This window comes from Ciconia boyciana, chromosome 10 (genome assembly GCF_034638445.1).
Source record: "Ciconia boyciana chromosome 10, ASM3463844v1, whole genome shotgun sequence".
NCBI classification, from domain to species: Eukaryota; Metazoa; Chordata; class Aves; order Ciconiiformes; family Ciconiidae; genus Ciconia; species Ciconia boyciana.
Window position 1 is genome coordinate 28,842,414 of NC_132943.1, and position 16,874 is coordinate 28,859,287.

General features: G+C 46.7%; 1 protein-coding gene across 4 annotated transcripts in view; it reads left to right on the plus strand.

Annotated features, from left to right (window-relative positions):
- Positions 1 to 14,352: 14,352 nt before the first annotated feature.
- The window catches only part of ABI2 (abl interactor 2), a 72,130-nt gene continuing 69,608 nt past the window's right edge, over positions 14,353 to 16,874 (plus strand). For 2 of the 4 annotated variants that reach the window (XM_072875336.1, XM_072875337.1), the window contains exon 1: positions 14,355 to 14,547. In XM_072875336.1, the coding sequence (XP_072731437.1) occupies positions 14,431 to 14,547 (117 nt within the window). In that variant the 5' untranslated portion in view covers positions 14,355 to 14,430. Of the gene's footprint in view, positions 14,548 to 16,874 lie in introns of all 4 variants that reach the window. The other 2 variants (XM_072875338.1, XM_072875334.1) reach the window with 2 other exon arrangements.

Below are 16,874 nucleotides of genomic sequence, written 5' to 3' on the forward strand. Positions count from 1 at the left end.
ACAGTGTTCCTTTCACTAGCACCTTCCAGGCCAGGAATCTGCTGCTCTTATAAAATGTTGTGGCTCTTGTATTGCTGCCGAGTGCCAGCCTGAATGCAGTCCTGTCGGCTCTTATGGGGTTAACATCTGATGCCAGCCTCTGTGGGCACCAGACAAAGAAAGTTCTGCTCTTGGGTTTAATGTGTCAGCTCTGCTTTTGGTGGAGCTGTAGAGATTCAGACCCCCCCCCAGTGCAGTTCATTTGGGAGACAGGTGAGACAGAGATGCTGTTCTACTGTTTTTTGTCTGCTGGGCAGAAAAAGGAGGGTTGTGCAGTTCAGCTTGCTGCCTCTCTTGCATTGATTTTTATAATGAACTGCAAGAAAGCTCTTGCTAATCTGACCTCCATTTAACTGAAGGTTGGTCATGTCCCCAGATGGCAATTCATGTTAGGCTTTGCTTCACTGCTTTTGCAAAAAGGCCTGTTTTTCTTCAAGGTTGCAGATGTTTCCGAAACCTTCTGGAGAAATCAGTGTGGTAAAGAATTTTACTTTAAAGCATCCCTGGTGTGCAGAGGAGGCAAAATGGAGGCTAAGTTATTGCCTTCTTGAGGAAAAAATGGTAGGATAGCACTGTCCCTGCTAGGAACAGGACAAGGAATACCTGACTGTCATATAATTGAGTGGCGAAGACCTGCTTTCTTGTAGCAGTGTCATAGGAGTGAAGCTTTCAGACACCAGAAAAGCTTCCCAAGTGTAATTGTCCGGACTTCTACTACAGCATTTCTCTGCCTTGCTGGAGCTGTACGGGCCAGTGTGACTGCCTTGCAACAGCCCTTCCCCAGTTACAGGAATCAAAAATGGGAGTAATTCCATATAATTTGTTACGAATTTTCTGTCAGCCTGCACAGGTATCGCATCCTGTAAGACTGTGCTCTTAGTAGTCCGGGTCAGTAACCAAGCATGCTCCAGGAGTCCGTGACTGATAGGAGAGAAGAATGTGGCCCAAAGTGCTGGAGAAAGCCAATGATGAGTTTGTGTTTGCTCAAAACTGCTTTCAAAAAACCACCCTGACTCATCAGTTAAGGAAATGTGTTGAGCGTGGAGGGAAAGGAGGGGGTAAGGTGCTCTCAAGCATTTGTTTTGCACTGCTCAGAGTGACGCTGAGGTCACAGCCACGTTGCTTGCTGAAGTCTGTAAGTTTCCATTCCTCGCTCTGTGTGTCAGTCATTTCAAACAGCCTAACTCTCAAGATTTAGTGCAACACTCCTCAGCCCAGCTGTGGATCCTTTTCTTGTGCAGTGAACCCCCTTTTTTGTATGGGAATGTTCATGGATCAGAGCTTTCTCATTAAGTTTTAATCTATTTTGATTGGAAGCTTGAAATGCCAGTTTTGTCCCATTTCTCCCCTCACCCCTTGTCCGGCATGCACTGTCAGCTGGTTCTTGTTTGGCCTGGTTTCCTAAGTCTTCCTAAGGAAGACTTGTGTTTGTAGAGCGTGTCCCCCTCCCCACTTATGTTTGGACATTTTCCCCTTTCTCTTCTCACTAGAAGTAACTTCTGAGCCCTTGGGCCAAATCAGCTGCATTTGACAGGGATTGGGGTTTGAAATCTCAGCACTGCTATGTTCCTACAACTTTTGTGGAAAAAAAAAAAAAAAAAGATGACTGGGCACAGGGAGGCTATGCTAGATGTGTCACAAGATTGCAGCCAAAGCCGAAGCATTATTAGATGCCAGCCTGGGGAAAAGCCTGAGTCAGCGCCTGCACTGTAGCAGATAGCCAGTCTCAGGAGTCCAGTCAATAGAGAATAGGGTTTTGTCAGTCCTGCTCAGACCCATGCACCAAGGACACATCTAAGGCCCAGAGACCCTTCTGGCTGTAACATGGCGATGCGGGCAAGCATTGCAACCTGTGGAAAAAAATGCCTTAGTCTAGGAACAAAGCCAAGAGGGGGAGGTTGCTTCTATAATATAGGGAATTATTGCTTTTTATGCTTCATACTCCTGCTCTACACCAGAAAGCTGCTTCACAGATTCCACAGGATGGTTTTGAAAAGCTGTAATTTCATTCCTTGGGCTCTTACTGTAGAACAAGCTTCTACAGAGGGCTACAAACTCATGGAAGGTAAGAGGCTAAATATATCTCTGTGCCTATGCAACCTGCTGCTCTCAGAAGCAGGCAGCCAGCACAGGTGCCAGGAGCAGTCAGGCCACCACTAATTGATTCCCAGCAGTTTAAGGACTTGCTGGTAATGGCTGTGGCATGCAGCAGAGAGTTGAGGGCTGTATGTTTTATTTTCTGTCATTAAATGGAAAGGATGGTCTTGGCAACTTCTGTCCTACTTGCTGCAAAAGTAAATGTTGGTTGTTGGTCAGAGTGGACGTTTGCTGATTTAAAATACCTTGGGCAGCTCTCGTGCCAGCTCCCCCATTAGCTGTGCAGTTATATGAACCTGGGGCTGCTGGCAATCCAAACTGGGAAAACAATATATCTATCTCACCTGCATAGTTTGTTCATGACCATTTTGGTACTGCTTAACTTACAGGTAAGTAGCATTGCCTTCTCAGTCTTTCTGTCTCGGGTGCTGTGTACGCGTTCTCACTGACAGCAGGAGAGATCTGTAGGGTCTCACCCCTCAACAGGGCCATGTATGACCTTCCCAAGGTTTCTGTTAATGCTACAGAAGGGGCTCCCTGACATTGATCCTTGGTTACAGATGTATTCTGATCAGCAGAGTGAAGTCTACAGTTTATTGGCTTCCTTCCTGTGCTTGGATCCTCTTGTAGCTTTAGGGCAAAAGGAATGGGGTAGAGCAGTACCTTCATGAAAGCACTTTTAGCATACAGAACTTCACCCACTTCCCTGCCCCTTTTATCAAAAGTGACAGGGAAGGGGAAAAAAGGCTTCTAATGAGCAGGAAAATCTTCATCACTTGTGGGTTATGCCACCAGGAAGTGGAACTGTTGTAATTACCGTGGCAGCTCTTGCTGCTTCTTTCCACTTGTCCGAAGCAGGAGTTGCTGGAAAATATTCCAGGCATCTTTCTCTAGAGCCTGAGAATACGTACCCGTCTTGGCATCTCTCTCTAGTTGAGCTCAGGACTGTTTTTTAGCGATCACTTTTCAACTAAACAAAAGGCCTGTTTGACATCTCTTAGGATTCAATGCCAGGTTTTCGGTGGTAGCAGACGGGGAAGAGGAACTACCACGTGCAGGAAAAAAGAAGACGAAGAAAATGTTCCTCACATATGGAGGGTGGGGAAGGAGAGAAGATAAGGGTTTCCATGGCAACATTCCTTGAAGATAAGTATTTTTAAATCTGTGTGAATTTTAGCATTCAAAACACAGTTGTGTTTCCCACAAAAAGATTTGGGGGAGGGCTGGAGTGGAAAGAATTTTTTCCCCTACTTTTCAGGTCATTCCTATTTCTTCTACAGAGGAGCCTGAACCCAAGATAAATGAAGTACATGCAATTGCTCTGATGTTAATGCTCCTGTAAAGAAAAGCCTTGCTTCCAGGAGGCAAAAAGCATCAGTCATAGCTCTGTATCTGCACCAACACCTCGGCACAAGCACTTGATCATCTCTTTAATGGGAAAAGTAGTTTAAATAGATCAATGCTAGGCCAGTAAAAAGTCATGAGGACAAATCTTGCAGGATTCCACATTAAAACCAGTGTAACTTGGAGCAAAATCTTAATTACAGTTGACATACAGATAAGTGATAGTACTGGTGATACGGCAGCTGAGGCCTTTTGCCTTGGCCAAAGAGGAGAGGATGTAGAACTGAAAGGGCAGAGGAACCAGGTAAAATGTGTCCCTGGTGAGTGTCTCGGTTACCTCAAGGACAGTGAAATGTGGCTGCAGGTGGGCAAGTGATGCTCCAGTGACACCATTAGGCAGGAAATGTTTGTTCTTTATATGGGATATCAGTGCTGGGGCCACCTCTGAACCTCTCTGAAGCTTCTCTGCTGTGGTCTCTGCAGTGCTGAGCAACTCATGGGCGCTGGCACGCTCTGCTCCCACCTCCCTGCTGGCATCCAGGCAGGTCAGCTCTGTCACAAGCCTGGCAGTGAGACATCCAGTGCTGTGCCTGCTTGGCTGCCAACTTTCTAGTCTCACCAAAAAAGGCTTTTTTTTTTTTTTTAAACAGTCGCTTCCAACTCAGTAATGACTCAGACACTGCAGCAAGGGTAAAGCGATCATCTTCCCCTTCAGAGCTTTACGGCAGAAGGCCCTGGGTATCTTCTCTAAAAGAGAGCTTGCTGGGCCCAGCCATCAGCTCGATTTAGGTCTTTAATTTAACTGATGGAACGAGATGCTCCAGCAGTGCTGCGTATCTGCTGGCTCAGGGACTGTGTTTCAGCAATAGACTAAATGATTCCTACAAGTGTTTTGTGTTCAGAAGCCTTAGGGAGGGGAGGCTGGGAGGGAATGAATGATCATATATAAAAGAGAAGGTGCTATTCACCCATTAAGGCTCTTGCCCTGACCAAATTTCCCTAGGCCGTGAATCCAGGAAAGGAACAAAAATCTATTGAAACAGTAAGTCATATTTGGTCATTTATCTTTTGGGGTGAGAGAGGGGAAGCAAATAAGGGTGTCTGAAAAAGCAAAGTTCATATTGTCAAAGTGTGGAAATTGGCACTTGGTAGCATTGTTTCATATTGGCCCAGACCCTGATACAGAATAAGCAAGGCTCAGATCTAGCTAAGGCGACTTTATTACCCTTGTCAACTTCCCGACATCTTCATTGATAAAGCCTACTGCCAGCATGGAAATAAGCTGCACTTTTCATGTCACTGTTGGATCCTAATTCACTGTTCTCAGATACATTATTTTTAATTCTGGGAATAATATTTATGCCCTGATGTTATCACTAACATGAAAATGCATACTCTGGCTTTGTAGTTTCTTGGACTCAAAAGCAACTGGCTTGCTCATGCAGGGCTTGTTAGCTAGGAGTTACTGATTATATGTGTTATGTTTATTCCATCCCTTCCTTTAAGACCACTGGTATTTTGTGCTGCACACTGATGCTCTAGCTCCATGCATTTGCCTTAGAGCTGAACCCCGGGAGATGCAGGAACTCTGCAACACCTAAATAACAGAAATGCAGCAACTTCAATCCCTGCTCAGCAGCCTTCAGTATCCAGTGTGTCACAAGCTGACTCTTATTCCATCCTCGGGTGCTTGTAAGTCAGCCTGGTACAATGACGGGGTTCGGGGCACCATGGGCGTTAGACAGCAGTAAATGGATTGCTGCTGTGCGGGGGAGCGGAAGAACTGCTGCCTCGTTGCAACAGGTATGAGCGTTCTCACACAGCTCTAAGCTTCCACAAATAGTTTCCAGGCCAAAAAGCCCTGCCTTCTGGCAGCTTGGCTACCACCTGCTACTCTCCTGCTTGGGGAGAAAGGAGGTTGCCCACTGTGTGGCAGATTAGTTTCTGAACGTGCCCTGGCTCTGTGAGGTGGCTGTCCTGCTTTTGCAAGCTCTTCCAGGAGTCTGAATTGGGGAAAGGTGCCTTGGGAGCAGAGGAATGAGCCATGTGAGTTAATGGGAGCTGACAGGGATGCCTGCAAGAATACACCGTCGCATGTGATGGAAAACAACTGGACCAATGGTTGCAGCTGCCCCACATGCACTGGTGAGCAAGTATTTGGGAACAGAGAGGGTGTGTGAAGCACTTAGTCCTTCAGCCATGCAGAATTCATATTAAATTTGCCGGAGCCTGCGCCTTGATTTGATGGTATTGTTCTTGTAAAAGGAAGGAGCAAATTGATTGCTTGCTAACAGACTGCTCTAAATTAACCTCAAGCGTGGGCCTGGGCCTGCAAACCTTTGTATGACTGTGACTATTATTTATGCTGTGTGATTGCCTGAATACCACTGACTTTCATATATTGTCCTAGCACAGTTGCACTTAAATCTTAGTTGTGGCTTTCAGTCATTAGAAACCAACTTTTTGAAGCTGTTTAGGTGTTTGGATTTTGAATATCGCATTAAGCACCTACTTGACTATTTAAATGCCTAGATGTCTTTGTAAGTCTAGTATTGCCATAATGCAAAGAAAAAAGAAATTATACAGAAGATTTGCTGGATCAGGCCTCCGGTTTCGTATCCCAGCAGTGATAACTAGGTAGGGCCTGTTGCTATATATACACCATAATTCATAGTGAACCTCTTTTGTGCTTGAGGAAGCTTGATGGTGACTTTTACATAGTAAAGGTAAAAATACTGCAAACATGCATCCTCCATTAGCCTTTATATATTTTATAGCTGTACTGTTCCAGTGTGGTAAACTGAGCTGAGCAATCACATTTTCTGAATTGCCCTCAAGAACTGGAAATCCTTATCACCTCTGTGTTTCTTTCTCCCACTACTGCAGCACTGGTCTTGAAATTGTCACCACAGCTAAAAATCCTCATTCTGTAAATTAAACTGTGATTTAAAAAAATTTTACAGTGCGGCCTCCTCATAAAACTCCACCAAGTCTTTTGCTGATGTGACTCACTCAATTACTCATGTGGGCAGACGTTCAGATAATAAAAGTAGTTAATGGAAAGCTGTGAGAAATACTGCTGGTTCCTGAGGAGGCAGGGGAGGGGGAAGGCTACTGCGGGTATTTTATCCTAAGAGCTGCTGAATTCACGGAGCTCCCAGCCATTTTTTTAAGATAAGGATTTAACCGTTCTGCCATTTCCTTTGTATAAAAACAGCTTGAAAAATCAGATTGGCAGTAGAGGAGCAAAAGTACACCAGCTGTATATGTTTGCTCCTCTGCTCCTCTTCCTACATATTGGAGATGATAGCCAGTCTGTGCCTTGAAATAATCTCTTTATCCTAGCGATGTATATACTTAAACAACACTCAGTACTCTAATGAACTCTGGATTCCTGAGTCAAGGAGTACAGCTAGCAAGTGGCTAAATGAGCCCTTTGGTTGGAGGTGTCACGTATACCAACAAGGACCAGATTTTTCTGGAATAAATAATAGGCCCTTGAGATTTGCCGCGCAATACGTCAGGTAATACAACTAGAAGGCAGATTTCAATGACGTTTCAGGGAGTGCACATTGGAGGAATACGGCACTTTTTGAAGTTGGTGAGGCAGAAAGTTACTGAAGGGTAGTATGATATCGTACTAGGGTAGTTTGATGTGAGAGCCCCCTTACACAATGAAATCATACATGTATGATGGCTTCAAAGAGACTTGGAATTAAGCCAAAAGTGGAACTAGTGGAAGTGGACAAAGTGATTAGAGCTGAGGGTTAGCTGGCATTTACAAAACAGCCAGAAGAGTTAACTCTTGGTTGTGTGGCTCTGAGGCTGCTAGATTTTTGAGGGATGTGCCAGCGCAAATGGCTGTGCGAGCCCCTTCTAACAACAGCGATGGGTATGAAAAGGGAGAGGACACAAGGATGTGCTCATTCCTCATGCAAGATGAGCTGGGAGGGAGACTATGGCTTGACTTGTAAAATAGAGCTTCTGGCACAGAGAAGCAACGCATGGGTGTTGAGGCTGTGGACCTGAGAAAGTAAGCTGTCAGATTATATTTAGCGAATACATTCTGCAGAAAAGCGCAGAGAGGGAAGGAGGGGAACTAATGTGTAGCTGGGCCCTGTGGGTAGTGAGCACACAGAGCAGGGAATGAAGCTGTTTAGAGAGGATGAACTGCCTTGGTGTTCCTGATTCAAATAAGTCTCTGTGTGAGGCCAGGGATCTGCACAGACTGGTATGATTACTTTGAGCAGCAGAGCTCAGCTTTATTTATCCTTCAGTAATGGCTCAACCCCAGACTCCGTGAGGTGAAGGGGGACCAACCTGTGGCTGTCCAGCCATTCACCTCAGGCCCCACGCTAGGGATGTCTCCTGCAGCCATCCCATGCCCTAGCTGGAGGAGCAGTACTCTGACAGGGGCTCTTGAAACCAATGTCACAAGCTGCTGTACACCCCAGTTGCACACCCAGCTCAGCCCCAACCCACCAGAAGCTTGTTAGCTAAGGTTGGCATCTGCAAAATAGGTTAAATACCCTGCTCCATTTGAATTCAGGGCTGCGAACACCTCGTTCCATTGTATCCCCTGGAAAGTCCAGTCCTAAAGAGACAAAGATGGGGAAAAAAAATCCTTATACCTATGTAAGACAGATCAAACCTTGTGCGCTGACACATGATAGTTGGTCATTTGGGTCCTGTCTTATATTCCAGGGTGCAGAGGTTGTGACTTTGACTAGTTTGTAGCAGGATGGGTACAGCTTAGGCTCTCACTCTTTCCTGCTAAAAGCTCACTCATATAATTCAGAGATGTCTTTGCCTTTGAAATAAACGAGTCCTTTAAGCTGCCTCTCAGAAGAGACAGTGTGGGGAGGCCTGGCTGCCTTCTGCACATAAATATGCTGTCAAACCAGATTCAGGCTGAGGTGGGTGAAGCTGCTGCGACTGATGGGGAGCCATCAGTCTCCATCTCCTGTTAGGCAGTACTGCATTGTTGGGATTTGTGCTGTTACCATACTGTCAAAAATAGCTGTGGTTGAGAGAAAGGGCTGAAATGCTCCCATGTGTTAGCCAAGCAGAAGGACAGAGCAGTGAGGAGGAGAGAGATGCAAACTGTGATAGTGAACAAAAGCTGGGCAAAGAGGAGCAGCCTTCACAGCCTCATGAAAGGGGATGACTTGAGCAGATGTGTGATGGAAGGAGGAAAGATGACTTCACAGATGTGATTTATTATCCTTCCCATGCAAGGGAGTTAGGCTAATTCCGGGAACAACACATATTTGTTTGGTGGCTCCTAAGAATATGCAAGGCCATAAAAAACTTTTTGAAGTGGTTTATGTGGTAAAAGCATGATTACAAACAGGACAGGAGTAAAAAAGCTCCAGGGGGCAAGTTCCTGGAGTTAAGCAAGTACCTAAAAATCTGAACTTTAATTACATACAGGAAGAAACAAAGACCTGAGAGAATGGTTCTAACTGTTGTAGCTGCAGAGCAAACTTGCAAATGTGAAAAAAGCATAAGTAGGCCAGTAGTATCTCCTCCAGTCTGTAGTGAGCCGGAATTGATAGTTGAGAGAGGATGAATTTTCCCATGTGCTGTAGTGGAGCATTAACTCCACTATCTACCCTTTAGGGTCTGTCTCCTCAGCAGCCATATCAGACCTTACCTGGGGGATGCCACAAGTGTCAGGACAGGGTGGGAAAGGACTGGAAGCTGGTCTGGGTTGGCATCTTTGAGAAGGAATACTGGCAGGAAAGAAAAACAAATGAGAGCCGTTCTTTCCTCCCCACTCTCCCTGATGGCTTTGTCATTTGAACCCTCGGAGGGAAACTGATGAGCAACTATGCTTTGTGCTGGCTTCTCTTTGAGACCATTTGTTCCCTGTTTTCTTTTAAAGTCTGAAATGTTAGAGAGAGATCATTATTTTTCCTATTTAGCTTGACCTCTTCCTCCCTTGGAGAGTTTTTCCCCGTGTACTAGCTCTGTCCTTCTCACACAGTGCTGTGTTGAAATAAAGTTCAAGAGAAAACTTGAATTCCTAGAAAAAAAAAGCTTGGTATTTAGAATGAGACGTGTCCTAGAACAGACAGTCTGACAACATGTCCTGTCTCTCTCTGGAGGTGTTGTGAGGTATCAGGTGTCAATCATGCACTGCCTCTGTCTGAGGTGGTTCTGAAATAGCCGTGTTAGGGCAAACTCTTCCATGAGATGTTAACTACCCCGTGGGTCACTTCTCCTATCCTTTGTGCAGCAAGTGCTTTACCCAGATGCAGTTTCTCATAAGCAGAGAGGTTATCTGTGGTTACAATCTTGATTGCCCAGCAAATTGCTGAATGCCTGGGGAAGCAGGAGGAGAATGTGCAGCTGCAGGGTGTGTGGGTTTTTCATTCTGTTTTACAGTGAGGACTGGAGGTTGAGTGTTTAAGACGCCTCAGGATCCTGGCACCATTTGTTGCAGCGTTGGGCTCGTACGAGCTGCATTCTGTGCCGGGAGGCCACCCCTGGCATTCTGGAATAGCTGTGGGAGTGAAATAAGCTGCTGTTTGCTTCAGGTGCTTTGGATTATGAGACTGGCAAAGACCTGCCATCCAGCTGGAGGCAGATCCAGATACTAGGTGAAGCGAGCAGGATGGCATGACTTTGTTGAGGGAGTGAAGGTACATACTTCAGTTACAGACTATTTTGTTCAATCCTGCAATTTTCCCTCCCTCCCCCACCCCTCCAGTAAATGTTACCTGCTGGCTAAAGGCCATGGGCCTATGTATATGATGAGTACACATGACCGTATGTTTGGTGTCAGAGTCCTTTGTCCTTTATCCAGCTGCAAATCTGCTCAGCTCCATGTGATGCAGCAAGCACAGGGATTTTCGGCTTTTGTTTCTACCGTTTACAAAATGTGAAAAAAAAATTTAAGGCAAAAATGCTCAGAAATGAGATCCTCATAAAACTAGAGCAGAGTTATTTACACAAGTTAAGTGAAAACCTGCAGCAGGATCTGTGAAAGATCTGACCTGGTCATCTGTCTAAAGGGGATGTTTACTCACATACCCCGATATGGTGATTGTGCTGTTCAGTTTTCCATATAGCAAAGAAAATGGAAGAGGCTTTTGATTGTGATTTCTTACTGTGGTGCCAAAAATAGGTGCCCTTTGAGCTACCCCATTATTACTTTTCTCTAATTAAGAATTGGTAATGCAAACTGTGGTATGTGGGACACTACACAAAGTGCCCAGCTGCAAGACTGCACATGACCAAAGGATCTGCTTGTCTGTGCAAGTTTTCGTGAGCAAGGGACTCCCTTGGGTGATTGGCAGAGGTAAAAACCTAACGCATGCGAGAGAACTTGGAAGAATTGTGGTCTCTCTGTGCTTTTGGATCTCGACCTCCAATTTGGAGTCTCCAGCTAGATGCTTGCCTTTCTATTTTATGGTGACTGTTTGAACAGCATGTTTAGGTGGAAAATATGCTTGCTTCCCAGTCTTGAAGATACTAAGGGAAAATCTTGCACAACAGGATTAAAAAAAAAGTTGGAAAAGTTAAAGTGTGTAATACTGTAATTAGGGCTGAGGGAGTATAAAAACGTAAAATTAGTTTAGCACATCACTTGACAGATGGGAAGTCATTTATGTAAATTTAGGGAAGTGGTAGTTGCATTCAGTTGGTCTAATTTAAACACTATTTCTAATTATTTTTGGTATGTGTACAGAGGATTATAAGGATGGCCATTATTCTGACAGGAGGGCTCTTCATATTTAAATTTAAATCCACAAAAGAGTACCCTATTAAAATGTAAACATGCTGTGATAACAAGCACCTAATTATGCAGACAGGTTAGTCCAGCTACTCTGGTGAACAGCTGTGTGCACATATTTCAGATAATGCTTTTTCTTACACCCTAAAAATTGCCGGCAGGGCCACTGAGAGGTCAAGAGGTGCCTGACCTGGGAGCTCCCTGTAAGAAGGTTTGCTGATGGTGAGTGCAGATCTGAGAGCAGATGGGCTCTCGCAGGTTTCCACTGAAAGCAGGCCCTGGTGGCACCCAAAAGCACACAGAGAAGATGACACAGTTAACAGTTCCCCCTCCCTACAGTCTGGTGCTGCTAATCCAAGTTAAAACTGCTAACAGCATCTTTTGAGAACCTTCCTCTTTACATCTTGACAGCTGTCTCCTTTTGCCAAGAGAAAGATCATGCAGGTTTACTAGGGAGCTGCCAAATGACAGCTTGACTTCACACCTGAAAAGCAAATGAATGAAGAGAGAAGGAAAGCCTCAGCCTGCCTCCAGCCTGGCACAAATGTGAAGAGTCCTGAGAGTGTGGGTGTGAGCAACCGCTGGAGCTGCAGCAGCAGCAGCAGCGACATGAGCAGAGTCCAAGCTGAACCTACTGTGGAGGAGGGGCCCATTACCGAAGTGTGACAGTGTTATTCATCAGCTGCAGGCCTTAGGGTGAGGTGGAAGCCTGGCCGTGGCTGATTCATGGAAGTGTGGGACAAGGCTTGGTGCTCCACACTGTAGAGCAGCCCTTTGTGAGTTGATTTGGTTGGCTTTCCTTCCCAGAGCCTTTGCAGGCAAAGGCTCAGATCGGCTCTCCAAAAAGGTGCATTAACATTCAGCAGGGGGGCTGACAACCAGGATTTATTCTTTAACTACAGCAAAATCAGTATTTTTGGATGTATAACTCATGGTTTATAAACTTTGGGGGAAGAGGGCACCAAGAGCGACACTGCATGACACTCACTTCCTCAGTCCTTGTCATTTTAGGGCAGGGAGTGCCAGTATCCGTTGCAGAGAGCTGCAGGCAGCCTGACACCACGCCAGCACAGCCCTGCACAGGAGCGTGGCTGCTAGGTGACAGAGTATGGGTGCTCTTGAGTAGCCACCCCTCTTCTCCCCACACACATTGTGGTTGGGGGTCTCTAGCAGAGAGTTTTGTGATTCTTAAGCCTTTTCTGTGAGATTAAGACTACTACAGCTGTAAAATATGAATTACCCTTGGCACTTCAACTGCCTGTAGAAAAATTAAAACACACAATCAAGTAGTTGAAGTTGTGAATTTTAGCCCACATTTAAAAATGGGTGAAAAATGCTTTGCACATGAGGGTTTTTAAAGCCGTATAATGAACACTGTGCCTGACTCATCCTTCACATAGGAGAACTAAGCAAGCTAAGAGGAAACGTCTCCAGGCAGACATCCCGCAGGGCAGGGATTTATATCTCATTTTTGTTTTAAGGGAAGAAACTTAAAAGGACAGACCCAAAGACTACATGTTTTTTGCCTGAGCCCACCAGGTGTTTGTAACCTGTTTGTAATTCTAGAAGTCACCTGGAAGCCAGGCATATCTAGCTGGATGCCTTTGCAACAGCTTTCAAGGCATGAGAACAACAGTTCCTACAGTACTAGGTTGGTGTACAAGGACTGCAGCACTGGATCTTCTCTAGCTGGTGACTACAACAGAATTGTCTGTAACATGGAGGCTGGGAGAATATCAGGCTGTCATGTCAGTATGAGTACGTAAGGGATGTCAAATAACCCAGGGCTGCACTACAGAGGCAGCAGTAGCTCTGTGGAGCCTCATGGGGACATGAGGTGAGTAATCACAGCTGCAATTCATTTCAGAGAGACAGATGAGCTCCCCTAGAGAAAGCTGGGACACTTCTGCTGAGAGGACTGATCACTTTTTTTTTTTTCTGTGGGAGGAAGGCTACTTTTAGGTGCAGGTGAAGGAATTCAGTGGGAAAGTCTTCCACATTCCTCTAAGGTTGGGCATTTTCATCACAACTGTAGAGATACTGAGCAACTTGCTTGGGACTTAAAGGAAGTCAGCATTAAAGCCAGGAACTGACCAAACAGACCTCATAACTCATGGCTTCAGTGTTCTGCTTCAGCCATGAGGCTGTCCTTCCTCTGTTTCTGCTGACCCTTCATTATATGCTTTTCTCTGTTAAAGTTGAAAAGCTGACTACTTGGCGGCTGAGAATTTACCCTTCCTCTTGCCCCTGTACAATGGCAGCTTTTCAGACAGAATCTGCACAAAAGAAACATTTTGTTCTTCCTCTGCTGATCAGAAGAACTGAGCAGCAGCTACATTAAAAGCATGAGGGTCTGACCCCAGCTCACATTGTATTCAAAGACAAAGCTTCTAGTGAGATCACTAGATGTGGCGTTAGACCTATGCTCTGGAAACAGCGCTGCTAGCAAGCTGCCATCGAGTAAATTACTGCAAAATGATGAAAATAAAGAAAGCCAAGACTTCCTAAAATGAAAACACACATTATTATTTGGTGTTGGCCCTTCGGACTAACGCCGCAGCAGCCGGTGCCAGGTCTGGTACCGGGGGGGAACCCCCAGGGCAACAGCTCGGTGCGACGCTCGCTGCCGCCTCCGGGGCGAGACTGCGGGGGGCAGGCTCCCACCTGCAAACGGCCATTAAAACAAAACCCCCAAACCCAACCAAAACGACGCAGGAGCCGCTCGTTCCAGCGCCTTTTCTTACGAGATGCTCGCGGCAAAGGAGGCGAGAGGGCCGAGGGCCCCGGGCCCCCTCCCCTCCCCTCCCCTCCCCTCCCCTCCCCTCTTCTCTTCTCTTCTCTTCCCCAGCTGGCTCGCTCCGGCTCGGAGGCGCGGCCCAGGCCGGGCCCTCCCGGCGGACCCCGCTCCTCCCGGATATCGCCCGCCGCGCTCCGCCGGACCGGAAGTGGGCACAGGGGAGGTGGAGGGGGGGGGGGTCTGGGGGCGGGCGCATGCGCAGGAGGTGTTGCCCGGCCGCGCCCCGCCCCCGCCGCGGTGGGGGTCTGGCGCGCTCCTTGCCCGCGGCGCGAGGCCGGGCCCGGGCGGTGGGTAGCGCCGTGGGGTGGGGGGGGGTGCGGCGCGAGCGCGGAGGGGCAGGGGGCGGAGGGGGGCGAGGAGGAGGAGGAGGGACGGACGGACGGACGGACGGACGGGGTGAGAGGATGTGAAGATGGCGGAGCTGCAGATGCTGCTGGAGGAGGAGATCCCGGGGGGGCGCCGGGCCCTGTTCGACAGCTACACGAACCTCGAGCGGGTGGCCGAGTACTGCGAGACCAACTACATCCAGGTGCGGCGGGCGGGGCGGGGCGCGCGCAGCCTAACGGTCGCCGTCCTAGCCTAACGGTCGCTGTCCCCGCCTAACGGTCGCCGGCCCCGCGGCGGCCCCGGCGGCGCGGCGCTGAGGAGGAGGAGGCGGCGGCGGCGGCGGCGGGGGGTGGGCATGGGGCAGCCCTGGTGGGGCAGGGTCGTGTTCTCCCCCGCCGCTTGCTGTGGGGCTGCCTCCGCTGCCCGGTCCCGGGGTCGGCGGGCGCCCTCGGCCCGCCGTGGGGCGGGCGGGTGAGGGGAGCGGGGTCGTGGCACCTCTGTCCCCTTGGCGACGGGAGGGTGACAGGCGGGTGGCACCGGCTGCTGCAGCCTGGGGAGGAGGAAAGCTGGTTCACCTCCAGAATGAACTACCCCGGCGTGACGAGGTGTTTAAATATTTAATTGATTTCTAAATTAAATTCTTTCCACTTTGTGAGTGTGTTGAATATTTATTTCAGATTATGTGTCCCTGTCGCTCCTTTTCGTTCCCTTCCCACCTTCCACTCTCCTTTGCTGACAGCACTGATACGATGTGATAAACCGAGGATATCTGACTCCTGTAAATATAGTATTTGTGCCTGTTAATTTAGAGCACCATGACATATGTTTTAATTGGGATATGCCTGTCGGTTTATATTTCCCTTCCCAAGCAGGGCTGCAGTATTCGGTACGATGTGCAGCTACCAAGTGGTAGGTGCAGGATGAAAGCATGATGTAGTAGAGATGATACAGAATTAAGGAGAAAGAGATCAAGCACAAGTTGCTACTGCAGCATGCGATTTTTGTGGTGACCGCTCTGAAGCCAGGTTGGTGTTAGGACTTTGGTTTTTTCCTTTCTTTCTCTTTTTTGTAGGAAGAGAAGCAAAATACAGTCAGTTTACTTTTGGTAGTGATTGTAGGGCTAAATGAAAGAGTCCCCCCCAAAACAAACCAAAAAAAAAGAAAAAAAAAAAACCCCACCAAACCATTAGTTGTGGGTCATTCCTAAGAAGGGTCTGAGTGTGTAGGAAAGAAAAGAGGGGGACATGGGTTTGTGGTGTCAACGTTGAGAGAAGTACGAAGGGTCCCAGTTTTATTTTTGCTTTCAGTCCCCTGGGTGGAGAGTGCTTGTGTGTTTCCAGAGGGCAAGTAGGGATGAGATCTGTGGCGAGATTATTCTGTCAGTGAAAATGGGAAAGAATATTTAACTAGTGACAGAGAATACTTAAAATGTCCCTGTAAAAAATCTCTGACTGTTTCTTTTGAATTGTTGAATGACCAACTGTCCTTTAGGGAGAAGACACTGCATATTTTGGGTCATTTACAAAACATGTCAGTTACAGTGAAATTATATAGATGTATTTTATTATATAATAACTTTTCCTATGTTGAATTAGTGTGACTTACATTCTTTAAGTGAAACATATTGAAATATTTTCTTACAGTCATAACCTGACATACATGTATTTAAATTTATGCTTTTTTGAAAACTGGGAAACTGATTTTTCTGGAATAGGGGAGAGGAGTCTTGGAAGGCAGAACCGGATAGGAAGAAGTGGATGTAGTTTGGGTTTTTTTTTCTTTCTCTGACTTTTTTTTGTGTTCCTCGTATAAACCAAAGTTTATAAAATCAGTATTGAACAGCTCCACTTTTATTGTTCTGATAAAAACTACAGAGGAGAACTCCATGCTGTTTGTACAAATAGAGAATGAAAAAAGATGGTTATTCCCCCAGGCAGCATACAGTCTGTAAGGACAGCCTGAGATAATAGGAGATGGATGCAGGCAGATGGTGAGTGAAGGAAAAGAATGAGGCGCTCTTGGTCAGCCTGATGGATTCTGGCCACCACACAGCAATACCCCGAGTGTTGGCAATTTATCCAAGCATTGTGACAACAGAGAGCTCTAAGGGGGAGGTGAGAATGAAAGAATGTAATTGTGTTGTGAGTGTTGACTGTGAGGTGCAGTATGGGTCACAGCATGAACATGTTTAAATTTTGAACAAGTGGGGAATGGAGGACATCAGCCAGGCGATAGGCTCTGGCCTTTGGAATTGGCTGAGAGACCATAGAGTGGGATTATTGTAGAGAAGAGGTCCAGCGTGAGGGGATTCTGGATTTAGTGATGTGAGTGTCCTAGTAGGAAATGTCAGTGGACTCACCCCACCTTCATGGTGCCAGAGCTACATAAACTGCTGCACAGGATCTGTGTACAAAGCTGATTTTTTCTTCCCTGCAAGAGTGGGAATAGGTAAATAGATGTAACTATTGGTTAGTTGGATATTGGCGATTTTGCTTCTAATAATTATTATTATTCCAAAACTATTATGTC